General features: G+C 41.5%; 1 protein-coding gene across 2 annotated transcripts in view; it reads right to left on the bottom strand.

Moving 5' to 3' along the window:
• Positions 1-15,323: 15,323 nt before the first annotated feature.
• COG6 (component of oligomeric golgi complex 6) overlaps positions 15,324-18,728 on the bottom strand; it is a 58,962-nt gene continuing 55,557 nt past the window's right edge. For both annotated transcript variants that reach the window (XM_009568738.2, XM_054083548.1), the window contains exon 19: positions 15,324-17,806. In XM_009568738.2, coding sequence (XP_009567033.2) covers positions 17,659-17,806 — 148 coding nt within the window. In that variant the 3' untranslated portion in view covers positions 15,324-17,658. The remainder of the gene's footprint in view (positions 17,807-18,728) is intronic.

Genomic DNA, 18,728 nt, shown 5'->3' with positions numbered 1-18,728 from the left:
TGGTTTCCAAGAAACCTCTTAATCTGAAGATACTTCCAAAGTTTCAGAAAACCTTAATCTAATCTGAGAAACTGCAGCAACTCCAGAGGATTCATTAAACCTGAAGCACTTATCTTTTGTTTATTTTTTCATCCTCAGTTACGATGTGAAGAGTTGATAAAAGTGTCTCCCCACTGCTGAAGTGAAAGGTATCCAGTCTCTCCAGTACTGATGTTCTAAGAGCTGAAATAGTAAGCCACAAGGATTTGAGTTGCTTTTTTGTTTGTTGGGATATTTCTCCTGCCTGCGTGAAGGATGGAACTGCTTTTAAAAGGACACCACCAGCTTTAAAAGAAGAGAAGATCTACAAGAGGGGCTCAGTGATGAAGGGAGTCGTTGCTGGGACCAATCTAGCTCTCAGTGGGTCTTAAGTAACACTGCTAGAACGAAGGTTTCTGTAGGAGTGAAAGAGGCTAACACAAGGATCTGCAGTAAAACCTGAGTCAAATGTCCTGTTTTCATAACTTCTGGCTTGTGTCCAGACTTTAACCCCCACATGCCTTCTCAATTCAGCAATGCTCCATTCTGGCTGAACCATGGATGGCTTTTTGGACAACTTTGTTCTGCACCGCTGATGCCAGCAAAGATTCCTGCCTCAAGGTTTTCAAATGGAACCACTCTTTCCTGGTGTCTCTTTCTTGATAAATTAGAGCTCAGCAAACAGCCGCCAAAACAGTTTTAAAGACGCACCAATGTAAACAGGAACGTTTTGCTGCTGTTTTTACTTGGCAGGACCAAACACAGCTGCCTGCTGAACTGGGTAAATAGAGAACAGGGCAGTATTACACTTCACCTCTTTATCAGCGTTCAAGGTTTCCCATTTTGTGCATGTTTTGGAGTCGGTTTTAGAAGCTAATGGGGTTTTTTTAAGCTTCAGTCTGGGTTTCTGGAAAAAGAACCAGCTGAAACTGATTGTGAAATTATTCCCTGGCAAAAGGGAATCATGCAGAAATGCTGACAATAAAGAGAGGTTTTCACAAAAAAATCTTTGTTTTTTTAAAAGACTTTACTTTGGTTACCGATTTTATGCTTGCATATTTTGACATTCTCTATGTTATGCATAAGCAGAAGTTGCAAATCTGCCATCCAGGACCAGACATAAAGTTGAGCTGATTCCATTCTTGCTTACAGTGGTCTGGGACAAGGGCCAAGCAGAAGACATCATGATTTCACAAAAGGGAGCAGTACAGCAGTTCACATTCACACAAGGTCCCCAACCCTTTTGTAGGATGGAGATTTTCTAAACACTAAGTATAATAAGTATTGCACAACATTTATTCACCATCACAAAATTCCGATATTCTTGTTCATTTTATAGATGCCCAATGTTGTTTTAAATTTTGCTGAGATACTGGATCTTACCACCTCTCTGTTCCTGATTTTTCCCCATTTTGATTTTCCCACCTTTCAACTTCAACAGAAGTACTTACTGGATTCCCATACTCTTATACTACAGCACATCCATTCAAATGAATAAGTACTACTATAATAATATTATTCACTCAATTAAGATAGTATTTCTCAGGTACTAGATACAAAGAGGTGGTCCCTGTCAATAACTGCTCACAGTTTAGATAGACAAGGCTGAAGACCAGGGGAAACAGGTATTATTTATCAGAATCACAGCATGGATTCAGCCTCTCCACGTATGCCAGATGCTCCAGTCCCTTTGTCATCTCTGTGGTTCTTCCCTGGACTCACTCTGATATGTCTGTGTCTCTCTTGTGTTGGAGAGTCCACACCTAGAGGTAGCACTCCAAATGAGCCTCAGCAGCGTTGAGTAGAGGGAAGGAACGCCTCTGTTGTCCTGCTGGCAATGCTCTTCCTAAAGCAGCGCGAGACACCTTCAGCCTTCTTTGGCACAAGGCCACATTGTTGGCCCAGATCCTTTTCTGTCAAGCACCTTCCAGATGGTCAACCCCAATCTTATGCTAGTGTAGGACTTCGCATCTCTTTTTTGAACTTGATGATGTTCCCATCAGCCCATTTCTTCAGTCCTCTGCATGGCTACAAAATCCTGAGCTACATCAGCCATTTGTTCAAGTTTTGTATTGTCTGCACTCAATGAGCAGAGATTTGACATCAAAAGAGGTGAGCAGCCTTCCTCAGACCATCCAGGAAGGTAAAAGCAGGACCTGACTGCAATCACAAATTTTCTTCTTTTGTGCAACAGATTTTCCCTTTAATACACGGCAACTTTATTTGTTAATTGTTTGGTTAGGAATATCCTATCTGTTTACTTTCTGGATTATTTTTATTTTCATTGCAACCCACAGTGAGTTGTAAGGGTGTAAAACTATAAATCAGTTGTTCCTGTCTTGAAATTTTTATCTACTAAGACAGGTCAGTGTGAAAGAAGTTACATTTGCTTTCCAGCTTTCAGCTGGAGTGAGGCTCCCATCTCTGACCATCTTATGCCACTGAAGGTCTTGACATCTTGGTCTCATCTGAGCCTTCTGAAATTTTACTGACTCCCAGTAATTCTCCCAACCTCTGAGCATTCATTCATCCTGAAAGGTCATGCTCTTGCTCTTATTTCTCCTCTCTGAACAAGACAAGTCCTGTTGTTCAGTGATCGCTAGCAATAAACGGGAAAGGCAGAAGAGAGCAAGAAATGCTTTCCCATGTCAGATCAGTGTCCATCTGTGCTCTCTGGGGAAAGCACACAAATCTTGCTTCTATCCGAGGTCTGTTGTCTTCCTAGTGCACCATACAGCTGTTGTAGGATTAGGGCTGCTAGGAGGTTCATCCTGGCTGCTTTTCTTTAGAAACAGTTTATGAGCCTGTTGGTCATTAGGTTTTTCTCGAATCCTTTTGCACCTGATGTTACTGTCTGCCTCTACAACTTCCAGTGGCAACAAGTTCCCAAATTTCTCTATTTGCCATGCAAGATTTTTCTTGCTACTGTTATAGATTCAACCATATTATTTCATTGAGCGCCCACACTTTCACTATAGAGGACTCAGGTGAACAATATCTCTGCATTCACCTTGCTGTAGCCTTCATGTTTTGTAAGCCTCTGTCGTATCCTTCAGCCTTCCTCACCACAATAAAGCAATCCACATGATACTCAAGATCTGCGAGTGCTCCAAGGCTTTTCAGCATGGTTATTTCCACCAGTATGACGTGTAGTGTACACGCAAAAAAACCCCAAACCAGACTAAGACAGAGGGCACAACCAGTACAGACAGGCTGAGAAAAGCATCAAATATTCCAAAACGTGTGTAGGTAAAAGCAGTGGTGAACAAGAAGTGAGAGAGGCACTGACAGGTGGAGATGTTACAACTTAATGAGAACAGGAAGAACACGATTCTTGGAGTAATTAGAGATTTGATACTGAGGCCTTAGAGAAGAGAAAGCTGTACTACTCTCTAAAGGTGCAGTGCAGCGTGGTAGAAAAATCACAGGCAGCTCCTGTGGGCAAAGAGCCAAAAGAAGGAAACAGTGAAACAGAAAAGGCTTCAGCAACTGACCAGTGTAGAAAAAGAAGAAAAATTATTCAAAACTTTCTCTGCTAGGATTCACGACTCTTAAAATAAAATGGAGAGGGTTAAACAACAACAACAAATATTTCCTGGCACAGAGAAGACAACTTAATGACCTGAAAAGTAAAGAAATTGGAGGAAAATTCACCCTGAACCTAATTTTTCACAGTAAAACAACTGATTGAAAGTAGTAACAACAAAGAGTGGAGCTGCTTAAATTCAGATTACCACAGGGTAAAATCCCAGTGCAAATGTCTATGATTTTTATGAAAGCAATCTAATTAGTCACAAGTGACTAGGACTAAGGAATAAAATCCGCCACTATGGGATAAGGCTAAAGATATGATCTCCAGTTTGCGACAGAAAATGAGGCTCCAGGAAAAGAACACAAAGGCAATGAGGCTTTACAAGGGAAGTGAGGTCTAAGAGGGAAATTGCATCAGCAATGAAAATAGGGAGCCAAAGCAACGAGATAAAGAGAGTCAGGTAATCCTGATATAGAAAAGATAAAGCCAGAAGAAGATAAGAAAAGAGGAAAAAGGGCTTTTTAATGTAGGATGAATCTTCAGTCATTAGGTAAATGATCTTAAGGATTTACAAGGACAGCAAAGGTGAGGATAAATATCTATGTAATATATACCCTTTGCATTCCCCATGACCAGCTTAACAATATCTTTGTAGGTGAACCTGTGGTATGTGGGTGTGGAGAAAGACAAGCCTTCCTCTAGTACAAAAGAAATAATTCTTTAGATGTCAGACACAGCTTTCAGTGAATGCTATCATCTGGCTAGATGGAAAATGAAGAAATCATCTCTTTCAATAAATACGAACAGCAGCAAAATAAAAAGCAAAGCCTTAAAGCTGCAATTGCGCTACATGGATGTTTAGGTAGGGTCAAAGCTGTGTCCCTAATGGTGATTTTACCACTGGAGATGTGGTCCACAAAAGACCAGGTTTTAGACCTGAGCTACCTTCTTATAATTTGATGCTAGGATATTTTTCTGTCTGTAGAACCAGAACTGGCCTTTAACTACACAACTATCCTTACCACATTACTACCTCATGGTCCTTGCTAAATGGCATTTCAGATGAGGGCAGTGATCAGCATCCATTTGGGACACTACTGGAGAGGCAGAGTAAGAAGGGCAGAAAAGCAGATTTTATCTGCTGCTGCAAGCTAGGAGATACATGAGGAGGGTTAGGCAGAGCCTCCTCCTTGCCATCCTCCTGCAGGCTGCAGCCAGATAAGAGCACAAACAGAGTGGAAAGATTCAGATTAGACTGACAGCATCAGGGTAGTAAAATATCTGCTTATTCAGTGCTGTGGTTTCGGATGGGAAAATATAGCAAAGAGGCCCTTTTGTCACACACGTATGTGTTCAGCTCCCTCTCACCCTGCCAGGGCAGGCAGCTATTCTTGACTCTGGTCAAGCTATTCTTGACACCCAGAGCAGAGGAACTGAAGCATAGAGATTAAGTGGCTTCCCCACCAGTGGTGACAACCAGGAAAGAAACCCAGATTTCCTGCGTGGTCATTTTGGGCTTTAACCACAAACCTTTCCACCATAGGGTCTGCAAAACTCTCCTTTGTTTATTCCTCTCCTCCAAGAAAACTGTTCCATGTGATTAGCAACTAATTGCTGTGGGGGGCACTGAGGTTCAGGCATTGCACTTCCTCCACTCGCACTTGTCACCTCCTTTTCTCCTCCTGTAGAGCTCAAGAAATTCAGGTGCCGGTGCTCAAAGCAGAAAGGGTTCCACTGGCACTGTGCCTTTCCCAAGCACACCTCAAGGCTTTCTGGAGCCTCCCTAGCTTCTGCACGGGAGCAGGGGGCACAGACCCCATATGTCTCCATCACCTGCAGGCATTGCACTGCAGCAAGGCTGAGGATCATATAGGCTACATGGCTTTGAGGCTTATACAAAGGTGAATGTAACTCAGGTGTGCTCAAAATGAAGGGGGGGAGAGAGGTTGTTTCTTTGTGTCTGGCATGCAAACACTTGTAGTACAGCGTATTAATGTTTCTGGTTTCTGATAGAGATAGGTCTGCCTGAAATGTCATTACCTGAAGTGTGAAAAGCCTTTATTCTTGCATGGTAGGGTCTATTTTTAATGCATGGCATGATCCTTCACTCAGGAATGATCACTAGCTTCCGGTTAATTTCTCCTTTCTGTTTCAGTCCTGAGATTGACTTTCTGAGCAGCTTCTGATCTTGCCGCTGCGCCCCGTCCCCCCCAAAGCATGGAAGAAACAGCCTTCCATTATCTGCTGAAACACCCTTCCCTGTGCCCCGGCAGCCTCAGTACAGTCCCTGTCCCCATCGCCCAGGCTGCAACTGCCACTTTTATCTGTGCTTACCAGACCTTCCTCTGTCTTCTTTCTCTGGCATCAAGGTCTAAAGCAGCTTCCTGTAATATTTTCTGCGCCACTTGTATCTTAACTTCTTCCTCAAGTAATCTCTGCCTCTGGTGAGCATTTTCCATGTCATGTATTTCTGCAGATGACGCGTCTTTCTTTACTCCCATCCCTCACACTTCCTCTGATCCTACTGAGTCTCTTCTTTACTGACTTGTGATTTTAGGATTTCCTGTTCTCAGGACTCAGGATCTCCAGGCAATGCAATACAAACTGCCAAACCAATTTGCTTTTGACCTTCTGATTAAGGTATATAAGCTAACTCTTGCTCTGTTACACCACAGCATACATTGCAGGTGTTGATTGTGCCTGCTTTTTATTCATCTTCATGTATTTGTACCAAGGTCTGCATTTAATCATTGCTGCAGCTAAGATTTTTCACAAAGAATCAGTTACAGGCAACATGTTTAGCTGCTTAAGTATTAAATAATAGTGTGTTTATAGGAAAGTCTAAAAGAAGCTGTAAAACTTCAACCTATTATGTCTTGATGCTAAAAAGTATGGGCTTCGTATAAAAAATACGGACCTAAATTCAGAGCACTTTAACTATTTCCATTTGCTTAGTAGATATTAGGTCATTTAGTGAAGATTATGCTCTGAAGATACGAAACATTAAAACATATATCTTGGAAACTAAGTATATGGAAAAGAACCATCACTGAGGATTTTCCATGTTCTGTGCTAGGTCAGGGGAGGTCCTGGATGACTGGAGGCTTGCCAATATGATGCCCATCTACAGGAGGGATCCTAAGGAGGATCCAGGGATCTATAGGCCTGTCAGCCTGGCCTTGGTACCCAGGAAGATTATGGAGCAGGTTATCTTGAATTTGGTCACCAGGCATGCGCAGGTCAGCCAGGGTATGGGACCCAGCCAGCATGGGTTCATGAAAGGCAGGTCCTTTTCCGTAAAACCTGACCTGTCCCAGAAGGCCAATTGTATCCTGCGCTTCATTAAAGGAAGCGTGGCCAGCAGGGTGGTGGAGGTGATTCTGACCCTCTACTCTGCTGTCATGAGACCTCACCTAGAGTACTGTGTCCAGGTCTGGAATCCTCAACATAAGAACAATATGGAACTGTTGGAATGCGTCCAGAGAAGGGCTACAAATATGATCAGAGGGCTGGAGCACCTCTGCTATGAGGACAGTCTGAGACAGTTGGGTTTGTTCAGCCTGGAAAAGAGAAGGCTCTGGGAAGACCTTATAGCAACCTTCCAGTACCTGAAGGGGGGTACAAGGAAGCAGAGGGGGGACTTTTTACAAAGGCTTGTAGAGATAGAACGGGAGGGAATGGCTTTGAATTGGAGAGGGGTAGACTTAGATTAGTCATTAGGAAGAAATTCTTCACTATGAGAGTGGTGAGGCACTGGCAGAGGTTGCCCAGGGAAGTTGTGGATGCCCCATCCCTGGAGGTGTTCAAGGCCAGGTGCCCCTGCACAAGGCAGGGAGTTGGAATTAGCCGATCTTTAAGGTCCCTTCCAACCCAAACTATTCTATGATTCTATGGTTCTATGATTCTATGATTTGACGATTCGATGATCTCCTTCTATGACCAGGTGACCTGCCTAGTGGGTGAGGGAAAAGCTGTGGACATTGTCTACATGAACTCCAGTAAGGCCTTTGCCACTGTCTCATAGAGAAGTTGGCAGGCTGTGGCCTAGACAGGTATACCCTTTGCTGGGTAAAAAATTGGCTGTATGGCCGAGCCCAGAGAGTTGTGGTGAATGGAGCTGAGGGCCATTCACAAGCAGTGTTCCCCAGGGCCCAATATTTGGGCCAGTCTTGTTTACTATCTTTATCAATGATCTGTATGAGAGGATAGAGTGGTCCCTCAGTAAGTCTGTAGATGACTCCAAGCTGGGTGGGAAAGTCTATCTGCTCAGAGGCAGGAAGCTGTATAGAGGGATCTGGACAGGCTGGATCAATGGGCCGAGTCCAGTGGTCTGAGGTTTAACGAGGCCAAGTGCTGGGTCCTGCACTTCAGTCACAATAATCCCATGCAACACTACAAACTCAAGGAAAAGTGGTTGGAAAGCTGCCCACCGGAAAAGGACCTGGGGCTGCTGGTCTACACTCAGCTGGATATGAGCCAGCAGTGTGCCCAAGTGGCCAAAAATGCCAACGGTGTCCTGGCTTGCATAAAAATTGGTGTGGCCAACAGGGTGAGGGAAGTGATTGTGCCCCTATATTTGGCACTGGTGAGGCCACACCTTGAATTCTGTGCTCAGTTTTGGGCCCTCAGTACAACAAAGACATTGAGTTGCTGGAGCGTGTCCAGGGGAGGGCAATGAAGCTGGTGAAGAGTCTGGAGAGCAAGTCTTATGAGGACCAGCTGAGGGAACTGGGGCTGTTTAGTCTGGAGAAGAGGAGGTTGAGGGTAGACTTTCTTGCTCTCTACAACTACCAGAAAGGAGATTGTAGTGAAGAGGGTGCTGGTCTCTTCTCCCGAGAAACAAGTGATAAGATGAGATGAAATGGCCTCAAGTTACGTAAGGGGAGGTTTAGATTTCATACTGGGAAAAATACTGAAAGAGTAGTGAAGCATTGGTATAGGCTGCCCAGGGAAGTCGATTCTCCACCCCTGGAGGTGTTCAAAAAATGTGTAGATGTGGCACTCTGAGTGGTTTAGTAAGCACAGTCGTGTTGGGCTGACAGTTAGACCTCACGACCTTAGAAGTCTTTTCCAACCTCAATGATTCAATGAATCTATGATTCCCTGGAATCAGTTTTCTCTTCCTGATCAGAAAAGCACCCTGAGCACCCAGTCCTGTGCCGCTGATATTGCTGGGACCTATGCTGTCAATAAGAGCTGTCTTTGTGTCTCAGGTACCCATTGGACTTAACTGCATGCTTACTCTCCCAGGAAGTCACTCAGTATTAATCATACACTGAAGAACTCTGCAGATTCGATATCAGAGTTTAATCATGTAGCGGATGGTAGAAGGGAAATTGTTAACTAAAGACCTGCAATGGAGAGTCAGAAACAATGAGTTACTCTCTATATAACACCCTTGTATTGTCCACATTACACCATTACATTATTTATTCCCCTACTTTACTTACAAGTCTGCCTGTTAGACAAAATTTTGATTTTCAGCTGTTTCACTTGTGATCTCCCTGGCTGTTTTCTCTCCTGAAGTTACCCTGAGTAAATATTCGACTTTGTCCCCTAAGCCACTGCATACCATTGTGTAACCTAATAAACCCTTTTATTTCATTAGAACCAGTTTATCCAATGTTCCGGACTAATTGAGAGTGGATTTCCAAGAAGAAAAAGGAAGAACATGTTCACAACCACAGACGCCTCCTCACCTGTTTACACAAGACAACACAAGTTCTGCAGGACAGAAAAAATACTGGCAAAAACTACCGCATCTCACCTTGCTGCAGTTTTTTTAGTCTGCATCGATTCCCTGAACTAAAAGTCACATCATTCAGTGTTTAAATAAAAATGAAAGCTAAAAAGTAAGGTCACTCTTTTTATTTTCATCCAATCATTAGGGATTATGGAGCAGATTCTGCACTTACATGTGCAGCGATGGCCTCCCTATCTCTGTGCTCTGCCTTAGCAATCGAGGAGTTGTCTGGACACACACAGGCAGGAAACATTGACTGCCATCCTGTTCACTGCCACTTCAGCAGTCTGTGATCCTTTTAGAAAAAAGGGGGATCAGAGGGAAAGGCAACCCACCATGGTAGCAATGAGTCTCTATTCCAAGCCTGTGTTCTGCTGCAATCACCTGGACCTTCCTGATGATGGACCAGCGATGGCGGGGGGTGTTGGGCATTGACTGTCCTGAGCCTGGTGCAGTCACTGGTCTCACCCTCAGATAGGTCAGCTTTGTCACTGCTGCTCTGTGGTCTCAGTTTAGTACCCTACAGGACTTTCTGGGCTACACCAGAAAACCTTGGCAATACAATGCTTTATAAAGATTCAAAAAACACGCAACTCCTTTTCCGAGGAACTTTGCAACTGGGTGAGGAGGAGACGTAAAATAAATGACTGAAAATGTCTTGGAGGTATGAGAACAACCTGATCCAGTACAATTCTGCTACGGCAAAATAACCCCTCCAAAATTCTTCAATTATTCTTGAACAGAATTTGGAGTGGCAGGAGGAGCTTGTACTTTGTGTAGTGCTTCTCATCATACAACCACAGTGGCTCTGACAATATAAGCACCTGAAAAGCAGATTCGCTGTTTCAAGGACCCACCACATCATCATTCAGAGGCCTCCAGGAGCCACTCAGCTCTCTCTGATGACTCAACAAGATACCAGGATCTACTCTAAGTGCCCTGCATTACTCTGAGCCACAGCTTTATGTTCAGGTGTTACTGTACCTGAGCTACATACCCAAAGTAGGTGGTTTGAAATAGCCTAACATCTCTTTAGAAGAACAAGTAACTGGCAGCACTCCTCATGTGGCAATCTAATTTGTACACTTTGTGAAAGTTTTCTGTCCTTTTGTCATTCTGGATATAAAAAATAAAAATCAAAGGAGTCTAAACTGATCCCATTTAAGTAGAAAGCTGACACATTTTTATCACTGCTGTGATATTCCTGTGTGCTGCCAAGACGGTCTGTGGAAGGTAATCTGAAGGAACTGGTATATTTGATAAACAAACCAAACAGGGCAAGGGCATGTTCAAGTATAAATTATTACTGAAATCTAAGAGAGGACAGCAATGCTACCACATCCTCAGATTCAGAGCCCTTTTGAATTCAAAGTGCTGGCAAGCTGATCTCCTGGCATTTGCTTAGGTCCCGCAAGTCCCAGGGGGCACAACAGCTCCTTCTTGCAGCGTTAGCAAGGCTGTTGTAAGAAGACATGCAGTGCTGTCTGCTGTTGTCATCCGGAGCACCAGACTTGAGGGATAGGTTTCTCTCCGACCTGTCCGTAGGGATGAATCCTCATTGGAATAAATGCTTTGTTGTTCCCATAGTATTTAGGTGTGGAGCAGCAGGGCTGCCTGAATCAAGAGCGGAATGGTTGGCCATGCTATTCAAATCTCTGACTTAGCATTTGCTGAAATGAACACCCTATAACACCTACAAAAATCAAGTAGTTCATCTGGTAATCCGCCCGTTCTTTCTTTTCAGCCAAGAAGGGGCTGGACAGCCCTACCCTAAGCTGTGAGCCTATTGCCCTCCGCTCAGGACACTGGTAATAGAGCCAGGAGAAGTGCCATCCTTTGTGAACAGGGACAGGTGTCTCCTGCTGAAGTAGGCAAGTGTCCTCGGAGCAAGGTGAGGAAGGGCTAGAGAAGGCAGATCTGCTCCATGATCTCTCCAGTGGGGCCATGGGAGCTGGAAGCATGACCCAGGCTACCTCTCACCTCTGTGTACAGGAGATTTGAGAACCTGTGATACTTCTAGATGCAATAATCCAGGATTCAAAATGTTGTATTCGGACAGTTTATAAAACAGAGGGTACAAAAAGAACCAAAGAGCTTGGGATGACCATGCAGAACTGGCACAGACAGTAAGGACAAGACCTTTCTTTAAGGATTTCCCCATAACTTGTTTCTTCTGTGAGGTATCTTCTGAGCTATTTCTAAGGGTGAAAGACCTTTAAGAGCTTAGCCACTCTTCTTTAGAGTTATTTTCCAAAAATCATTCATAAATTCCTATTAAAAGTTCATGAGACTGCTAGGCTACAAACAAGGACACTAAAAACACCAAGAAAAAATAAAAAGATTATAATAAAATATGTGTCCTCTTCTGACTCTTGCCCACTTCTGACTCTGATCTTTCAAGTTCAACTACAGATCCAGAGAATGAGCTCATGTCCTGCCTCTGCGGCCCAGTACCACTGCCAGAACCTCTTGAAGAGCCAAGACTCTCGGCACAGCTTCAGCCCCATGCTCTGCCCCTGCAAAACCTGCCTTTGCCCAGCAAAAAGCACATGGCTGGACAGGGACTGGTGCAGGACACACTGAGGTGCCTCTGTTTTCTTCTCCTTTTGCTTTCTCCATGCCTACTGGAATGTGTTTGCACATGGAGGAAAAAATGCAAAGAGCAAGGAGAAGCAGCCAGGAATGTCACTCACCCTCCCTATTGGTACTCAGCTGTAGTTCCAGCAGACACAGTAGCTCACGCCAGCATTGGTACCCAGGGAAGTCGGAGGAGCTCCTGATGCCTGCAGCAGGTGCTCTTCCCAAGGATGAACTGGATTTTGGGGGTAATCCATTTGGGTTTTAAAAAAGGAAAGTGTACTGTTTGCACAAATTCAGTCAATGCAAGTTCACAGAGAAAGAAGTGAAACCTGTTTTGATCAGAAAACTGGCCTGCAAGGAGAACAAAATATTTCACAAACTTTCAAACTCATCTTCTCCTCCCCATTTTCATTAACAGGCATCTTTTATCCTGTCCTAAGCAACAGCAACAAGACTAATTAGTTTAACAAGTACAACAAATGGTTTTATTGACAAAAAAGAACCCTTTGAAATATACATTACATTCACAAAGGATTAAATTACACCCTATTATCCATTTTCCATAAAATAAAGATTACTTTGATAAATCACGACTAATGTTATCTTTGGCTGATAAGAACTCTGCTTATTTGTGTGGCTTCTATAAATAGCGTGTTCCAAATTTTTTTTCTCCCTAAATATAGTCTATGATAGAGTCTGCCAGGCATTTTCCTGCAATTTGACAATACCACATCTGTGAGCTAGGCAGTAAATGAAAGCTTCATTGTCTGAATATGAAACATGCAACAGTCTTTTTTGTCAGCTGCTCCGCAGTAATCGTTCGAGCACCTTTCAGCCATATCTTCTTCAATCACGGTTTCCTTACTGCTAAAGCGAGGTAGTCATAATAAACTTTTCAATTTTTTAAGAGAAAAGCCTTTGTGGTTCATTTTTTCGTTGTATGCAAAGTCTGCATGACCATTTAGCGTGAAAGGTCATACCCTGATTTAGACCTTAATATACATAAGATATGTACATTAATGTACATAAGTATAAATTTTCAAGTGTAACAAGTAACTTCACACTTTGTCTTTCCACAGCTTTGCAGTAGAGGATTCTACAGACTACTGAAAATTCATCTGCAACACCTTTGAGGGGTTGAACCCCTTAAGGTCAAGGACAAAGACAGAAGCAAGGTCTTGAGTTTACTTCAGCCCCACACCAGCTCTTGGTAAAGCAGCCCTTTACTCAAAGGCATAGAGAGATGGAGGATCAGAAGAAGACCTTTGTGTGACAAGTTGTACACCCACCTCACAAACACATGCAAACACATACCCTGTGCTAGTCTGAACATTTCTGTTGGAACATCAGCTCAAGAAGCTAGCTTAGCAGCAGGTGCCTAGTTCAGTACAAGCACAGGAAAACGTGCTCACCTTTAAAATGTCTTTAAAAATCTTTTGAAGAATTGGTTGATTCTGAAAAACTGAAATTGGCTTCCTACTGTGCAGCAGACGGCTGCTCTTCTATACAAGTGGTATGGCCTCTCCTACTCTTCAGGACAAATATTAAAGTTCAAGTTATATTAATTTCCCATGCTTTGAAATTCTGTCAAAACCCAAATTGTCTCCAAGTTCAACGACTGCTTTGTATGTCACTGGGTGACTCAAAGCATCTAATTTTATTCTGAATGGTTAGAATTGTTGAAGGACCGTCTTGAAGTTTAGTTTGAAACGTGCTAAAGAGCAGCGGGGAAAAGACAGAGATTCTGGAAACCTTTAACACCCAAGTCCAGTATAGGAGGGAGTTCATGACACACCTTTCACTTCCACTCCCAGTTTCTTCTAATCTGCATTTTGAAAATTCTCTGAACCTTTCAAACATAACATCAATCTAACATCAATTTATAGCATCTAACCCTACCATGGCAGTTTTGGATTGGTGAAGTATTCATAAGTGAGTTGCTCTTTTTCCACATTCCCTCAGAAGCAGGTGGCACTACATTTCAAACAACCCACACCCACGTCTGTATTGCTTCTGCAGGATGTGTTTTACTCAAGGAAATATATCTAACTCCTTTGTTTAATTTTCAAAACTTTATAAGCTTCCCACTGCCTGGGTTGCCTGCAAAATGACTCAGCAAGGCAAGTAAAGGAATCAAAGAACAGCTAGAATCTTTTAAATGAATGGAAAAGTTTAGCAGCTCTGAAAGTATTTTCCTCCAACACATATTTAAAATCTTTAATGAAAATAATCACAGTTGAGACTATTAACAGAAAAAGTGCAGGGCTAGAGTCATAAATCTTAGAAAATAGGAAGGGCGATTTTGAAATGCTGCAAAACAAATGTATTATCACCTTTCCTAACCTCCTTAAGTTTCTCTATTCCTAGAATAGAAAACAAAACATCACTGTGGCTGGGCTGCTGTGTGCTTGCTATAATTGAAACAACTTTAATATTTGATTTCTATAGCAGTGGGTGTATTTATAAAGTGGGGAGGAGAAAACTGAAAACATACAATTAAACACCAAGGCATTGTCACCACTGCGGAGGAACCACCTTGGGTCCAACCCAAACTCAAGCCTGTAGCTTGCTGCTTGCTGGATAATGTGTGGGTGATAAAGCCCTGGGATCCTGATTCTGTTTCATGGACTCATGTACTGGAGATCAATGAAAAGGTCCCTATACAATAACTCTATCTAGATCTAGAGCTTGGGAGTCCTTAGGAGAGCCCTCTGTGCAGACCACAGGGCCAAACTCCTCCTTGCTTATTCTATCTCATGCCTCCCGTACCTCCCACTGATTTATGCACAGCTGCTAAATTCAACAAAGAAACAGAGCTGCCCCATTTCATATTACACAAAAGTTTGGGTGCTTTCCAGGAAGGCAAGAGATGTTGATTCCAAACTTCTTTGGCCTAGAACCCAACTCTCTCACTTCCCACAAAATCGCTCTTTCCATCAGACAATGATGCAAAATGAGCCCTTTTACACATCTGTTCTCAGAAATGGGTAGTCAGCATTAAAGGCCTTCCACAGGCAGCACTCAAAAGAGCTCTCTTCACCCATTTTTCCCAAGCACATTGCTGCTTAGCACAGAATAATGGACTCGTCTCTTAGAAGGCACAACCCTCCACACAAAGTGTTTGAGGACCAAGCGCAGAAGTGCTGACTGACTGAGCCCAGCCAGGTGAGCAGCTCTTCAAGCACTGTGATGCTCAAGTCAATCCTGCAGACACTGTTCTGGATACAGACCCAGCACCCCCACCCAGAATGATTCCAATTACTGCGACACTCCAAACCGAGCAATTACAGGGCTGCAGCTTCATCGTTCCTGGTGTGGAAATGCAGGAAATTTGTAGAATAAAAGGGTCAGAAAAGACAGATGAAAATCTAATCAACTTTTCCTTCTTCCTTAGAATGGCAAAGCAAGAATAAATAACAACACAGAAGACAGAAGTCAGTAAATCAAATACCTTTATTGATGTCCTTTCTCATTTGTGACCCTTTGTCATTTACTTTAATTGCAGAGACCAAAATTAGTGATTAACTTTGATTTTTAGAGGTTACAACTTTCATCACTTTTGAATTTTCAGTAAGAGAAGATAAAATCACGGCAAAGTCTCTACACAGACTCGAAGACAGGAAGCAACTTCTTACTAATCCTCATGCAAACTACTGACTGATTACTGGACACTAAGGTTGAGGCTAATTTCAGGAGAAAATTCACTCTTATGAACAGTTTAATCTAATAACAAGCTAATTTATAAATCTTTCACAACTGATGTAATTTTCACATATTATATAATTAGAGCTATATTAAGCAATATTAACATTATTAAACAACAATGAATAGCCTTCTGAATATATACTATGGTAATGCAAAATCTGAGTAATTTAAAGTGCCTTGCCTAAAAGAGCATAATTTTCCATTAGAGCTTTTCTAAGCTTCTAGAATTTTTTCTGGAGTTTTTAAAACAGAATCAATCTAACATTCACACTTACAGAAGAATTTATGCCCAATCCAAGAACTCCAGGGATACTTACATTTTCAAATCTTTTTCTATTATACAAACAAATTATGCCCATTTGGAAAAGGAGAAATGTCTTTATTGCAGTATTACCTACGTAGCTGACTTCTGAGCACATCAGATACCTCTGGTGCAATGAGTTTTCTAATTGACTAAAATGTATTGCTATTGCTCTTCTCTATTTCTTGCTCTTTTGCAAGCGTGCATTAAACTGCAGACTTGGCTGCCACTACGTATATATTTTATATGGGGAATATTATTACTGATAAATAATATATGTAAGTTATTCAATATGAACGACTGCTCATCTCCCCCTTGATGTATATAAGTAAGCCACATCTAATATGAGTGTAAACTCAGGCAACTGTAATAATGCTGTGGCACCCATACAAAAAAGAGGGAAAAAAAAGTGAAATGCTTCCAAGGAAACAGCTTAAATTATCCCTTAAAAAATAAAAACAAACGAAAACCTAACAACAAAACACTACAAATCCCTTTTACAAAATTTTGATTCCTTCAGGTTTCTCAATAACAAGGCTTTCCCAAAAGAAGAATATTTAAGGAATGTGCAGAGAATTATCATAAGAGAGAATGAGTGCCCTACTTCTCTATTTTCCTCTTCTACTGGAAACAAAGGTCGCCTAAATCATAACTCTCTATATAATTAGGGTTTCTACATAGAGCAAGTCCAGATTTGCACCAAAGGAGGAAAGAAATGAAATCTTCACTCATGGCTTTCTACATATCAGCCTCAAACAACTACACCCTCAGGCTCTCTTTCCAGGACAACCTGTGGCTCCCAGAGGTGAACTTAACTATAATGTTTTGAAGCACCACTGCATAAACCATGAAAATCTCTTGGTGGATGATTAACTGAATAAATGCTTGTACTACAGCAGATGGATTTTTTCTGTCATTAAAAAAAGTAGAACAAAAACCGTGTACATGTGAAGGAGGAGTAGCCATACTGCTGTGAAAACCACTTTCCAAGCCTCCACTGTTATTAGTTCCAGCCCTATGCAATCTCCCAAGTTTCAACTGATGTAAGGATTCCTATAGAATGACTGCACCAAACAAAATCCATCCAGTCAAACAAAACTATACAAATAACTTAAAGCATTAAGTACCATGTTATGTGCAATGCACATAGTTAAAATATTTCTTTTTCTTACAGAAAATACCAGAACTAGCAACAATAACAACGGATTAAAAAAAGAGCACACAAATTTTGCCCCAAAGATTTAATCAACAGGATTTGAAAACCAACATCAAATATTCTGGTATTATTTATGAGCTATAAAAGTGATGGACTTGAGGCATTCAAAACATATCAGTTGTATTAAAACTAGAGTTATCAGTGTTCACCGAAGACAGGCTAAGAAAAAGAGTGAAAGAACAGGAAAAAAGCAAATAAAAATATCAGTGAGGTCATAAGAGACACTGGTTCAACACTAGCTGAAAGGATTGTGTCCAGCAGGGAAAAAGCTTGTTTCCATTACTCCATTTTTCAAAGAGATTGCATACTGTCAAGGTCTATTTCCATTAAAGGAATACATTAAAATAATTTTTTAATCTATATTCTATTTTATGGCTAATAGAAGGTATTCAAAGACACAGGAAAGACTAGACTTCTGACAAGCTGATTAAACAAATCCGCATTCTTACATATTTTAACTATACTGTTACATACACATAAAAATTCAAAACAGAAAAATAACTTGATGCAAATACTCAACAAATACAGAATTATGGACTCTGATAAACTTGGGGGAAGCAAGACTATGAAAGGAGCGTCTGAACTTGATGAGGAGATCTGTGTAGTATGGTTTCTGGATCCTTATATTCATTTGAAGGATCCATCACAGCTGCATATAACTCACTGTAAGCTCTGCAGACCAGCTCCATTGACTGTTTTATTATCTGCTCTCTGAAAAAAATAAAAATAAAAACACAATTTGTAAATTACAGGGAATATAACTGCACTATATACCACATACTAAAGATAAACACTAAAAATGTATATTAAAATCAGTGCAGTTACATTAAAAAGCCCTTTTAGTTCACTTGTGAAAGCAGCTAGAAGTTTTAAAACAAAAGAAGGCTTCTTTATCTCTTTGTATTGTGCGTAGATAAACTCACATACATGATCTTGACAACCAAGAAATTAGCTTTTTTATTTCTACACTCACGAAAAAATAGTAGAAGGATTTAATTCATTTGCATACATTATTTTTTCACCTGCACTCCCCTGCACCTTTTAGAAGACTGATAATTTTAGTGATTTACCTTCTACCTCGTGTGGATTCTTCTTGTTGTTTGTAAACATATGCCTTTTTTTCAACTACCAGCAAATATATTCTATTTGCTTTATCTTTACAGCATCAGATTCCATAATCAGTGAAAAAGGAAGAATTGAAATTGATAGCGGTCAGAGACTTAAAACTCACTACAGTCTGTGGCCAACAACATTATGAAGCCTGTATCCTGTTACTTTTCTTGATCTAAATGATCAGAGATTGGATGCTAAATTTAACTGGAAAGTTTAATATTTTTTAAGACAAACTAATGATGTTGTTCTACATTGCACGTTGAATCAGTTTACTTTAATTACCATGGTGATGTGTTTACAGTTCCACATGCATTTTTGTCTATCAGAAAGAGTAGTTACAAATATTTTATAGCCAAACCAATGGAAGTGGAACACCAGGAGAAGCTGAGGAAACCAAGGTAACCGTGAATTCAGATTCAGCCCTGCTGTAATCCTCAGTAAAGGAACAAAGACAGCAAAACTGCACCCACTAAAATCAAGGCTGAATGTACCAGCTGTTTGGAACTGACAAGTTGAAGAA

Source organism: Cuculus canorus, chromosome 1 (genome assembly GCF_017976375.1).
Source record: "Cuculus canorus isolate bCucCan1 chromosome 1, bCucCan1.pri, whole genome shotgun sequence".
Classification (NCBI taxonomy): domain Eukaryota; kingdom Metazoa; phylum Chordata; class Aves; order Cuculiformes; family Cuculidae; genus Cuculus; species Cuculus canorus.
Note: the sequence above shows the minus strand (reverse complement) of the source record. Positions and strands in the feature narration are given on the sequence as shown.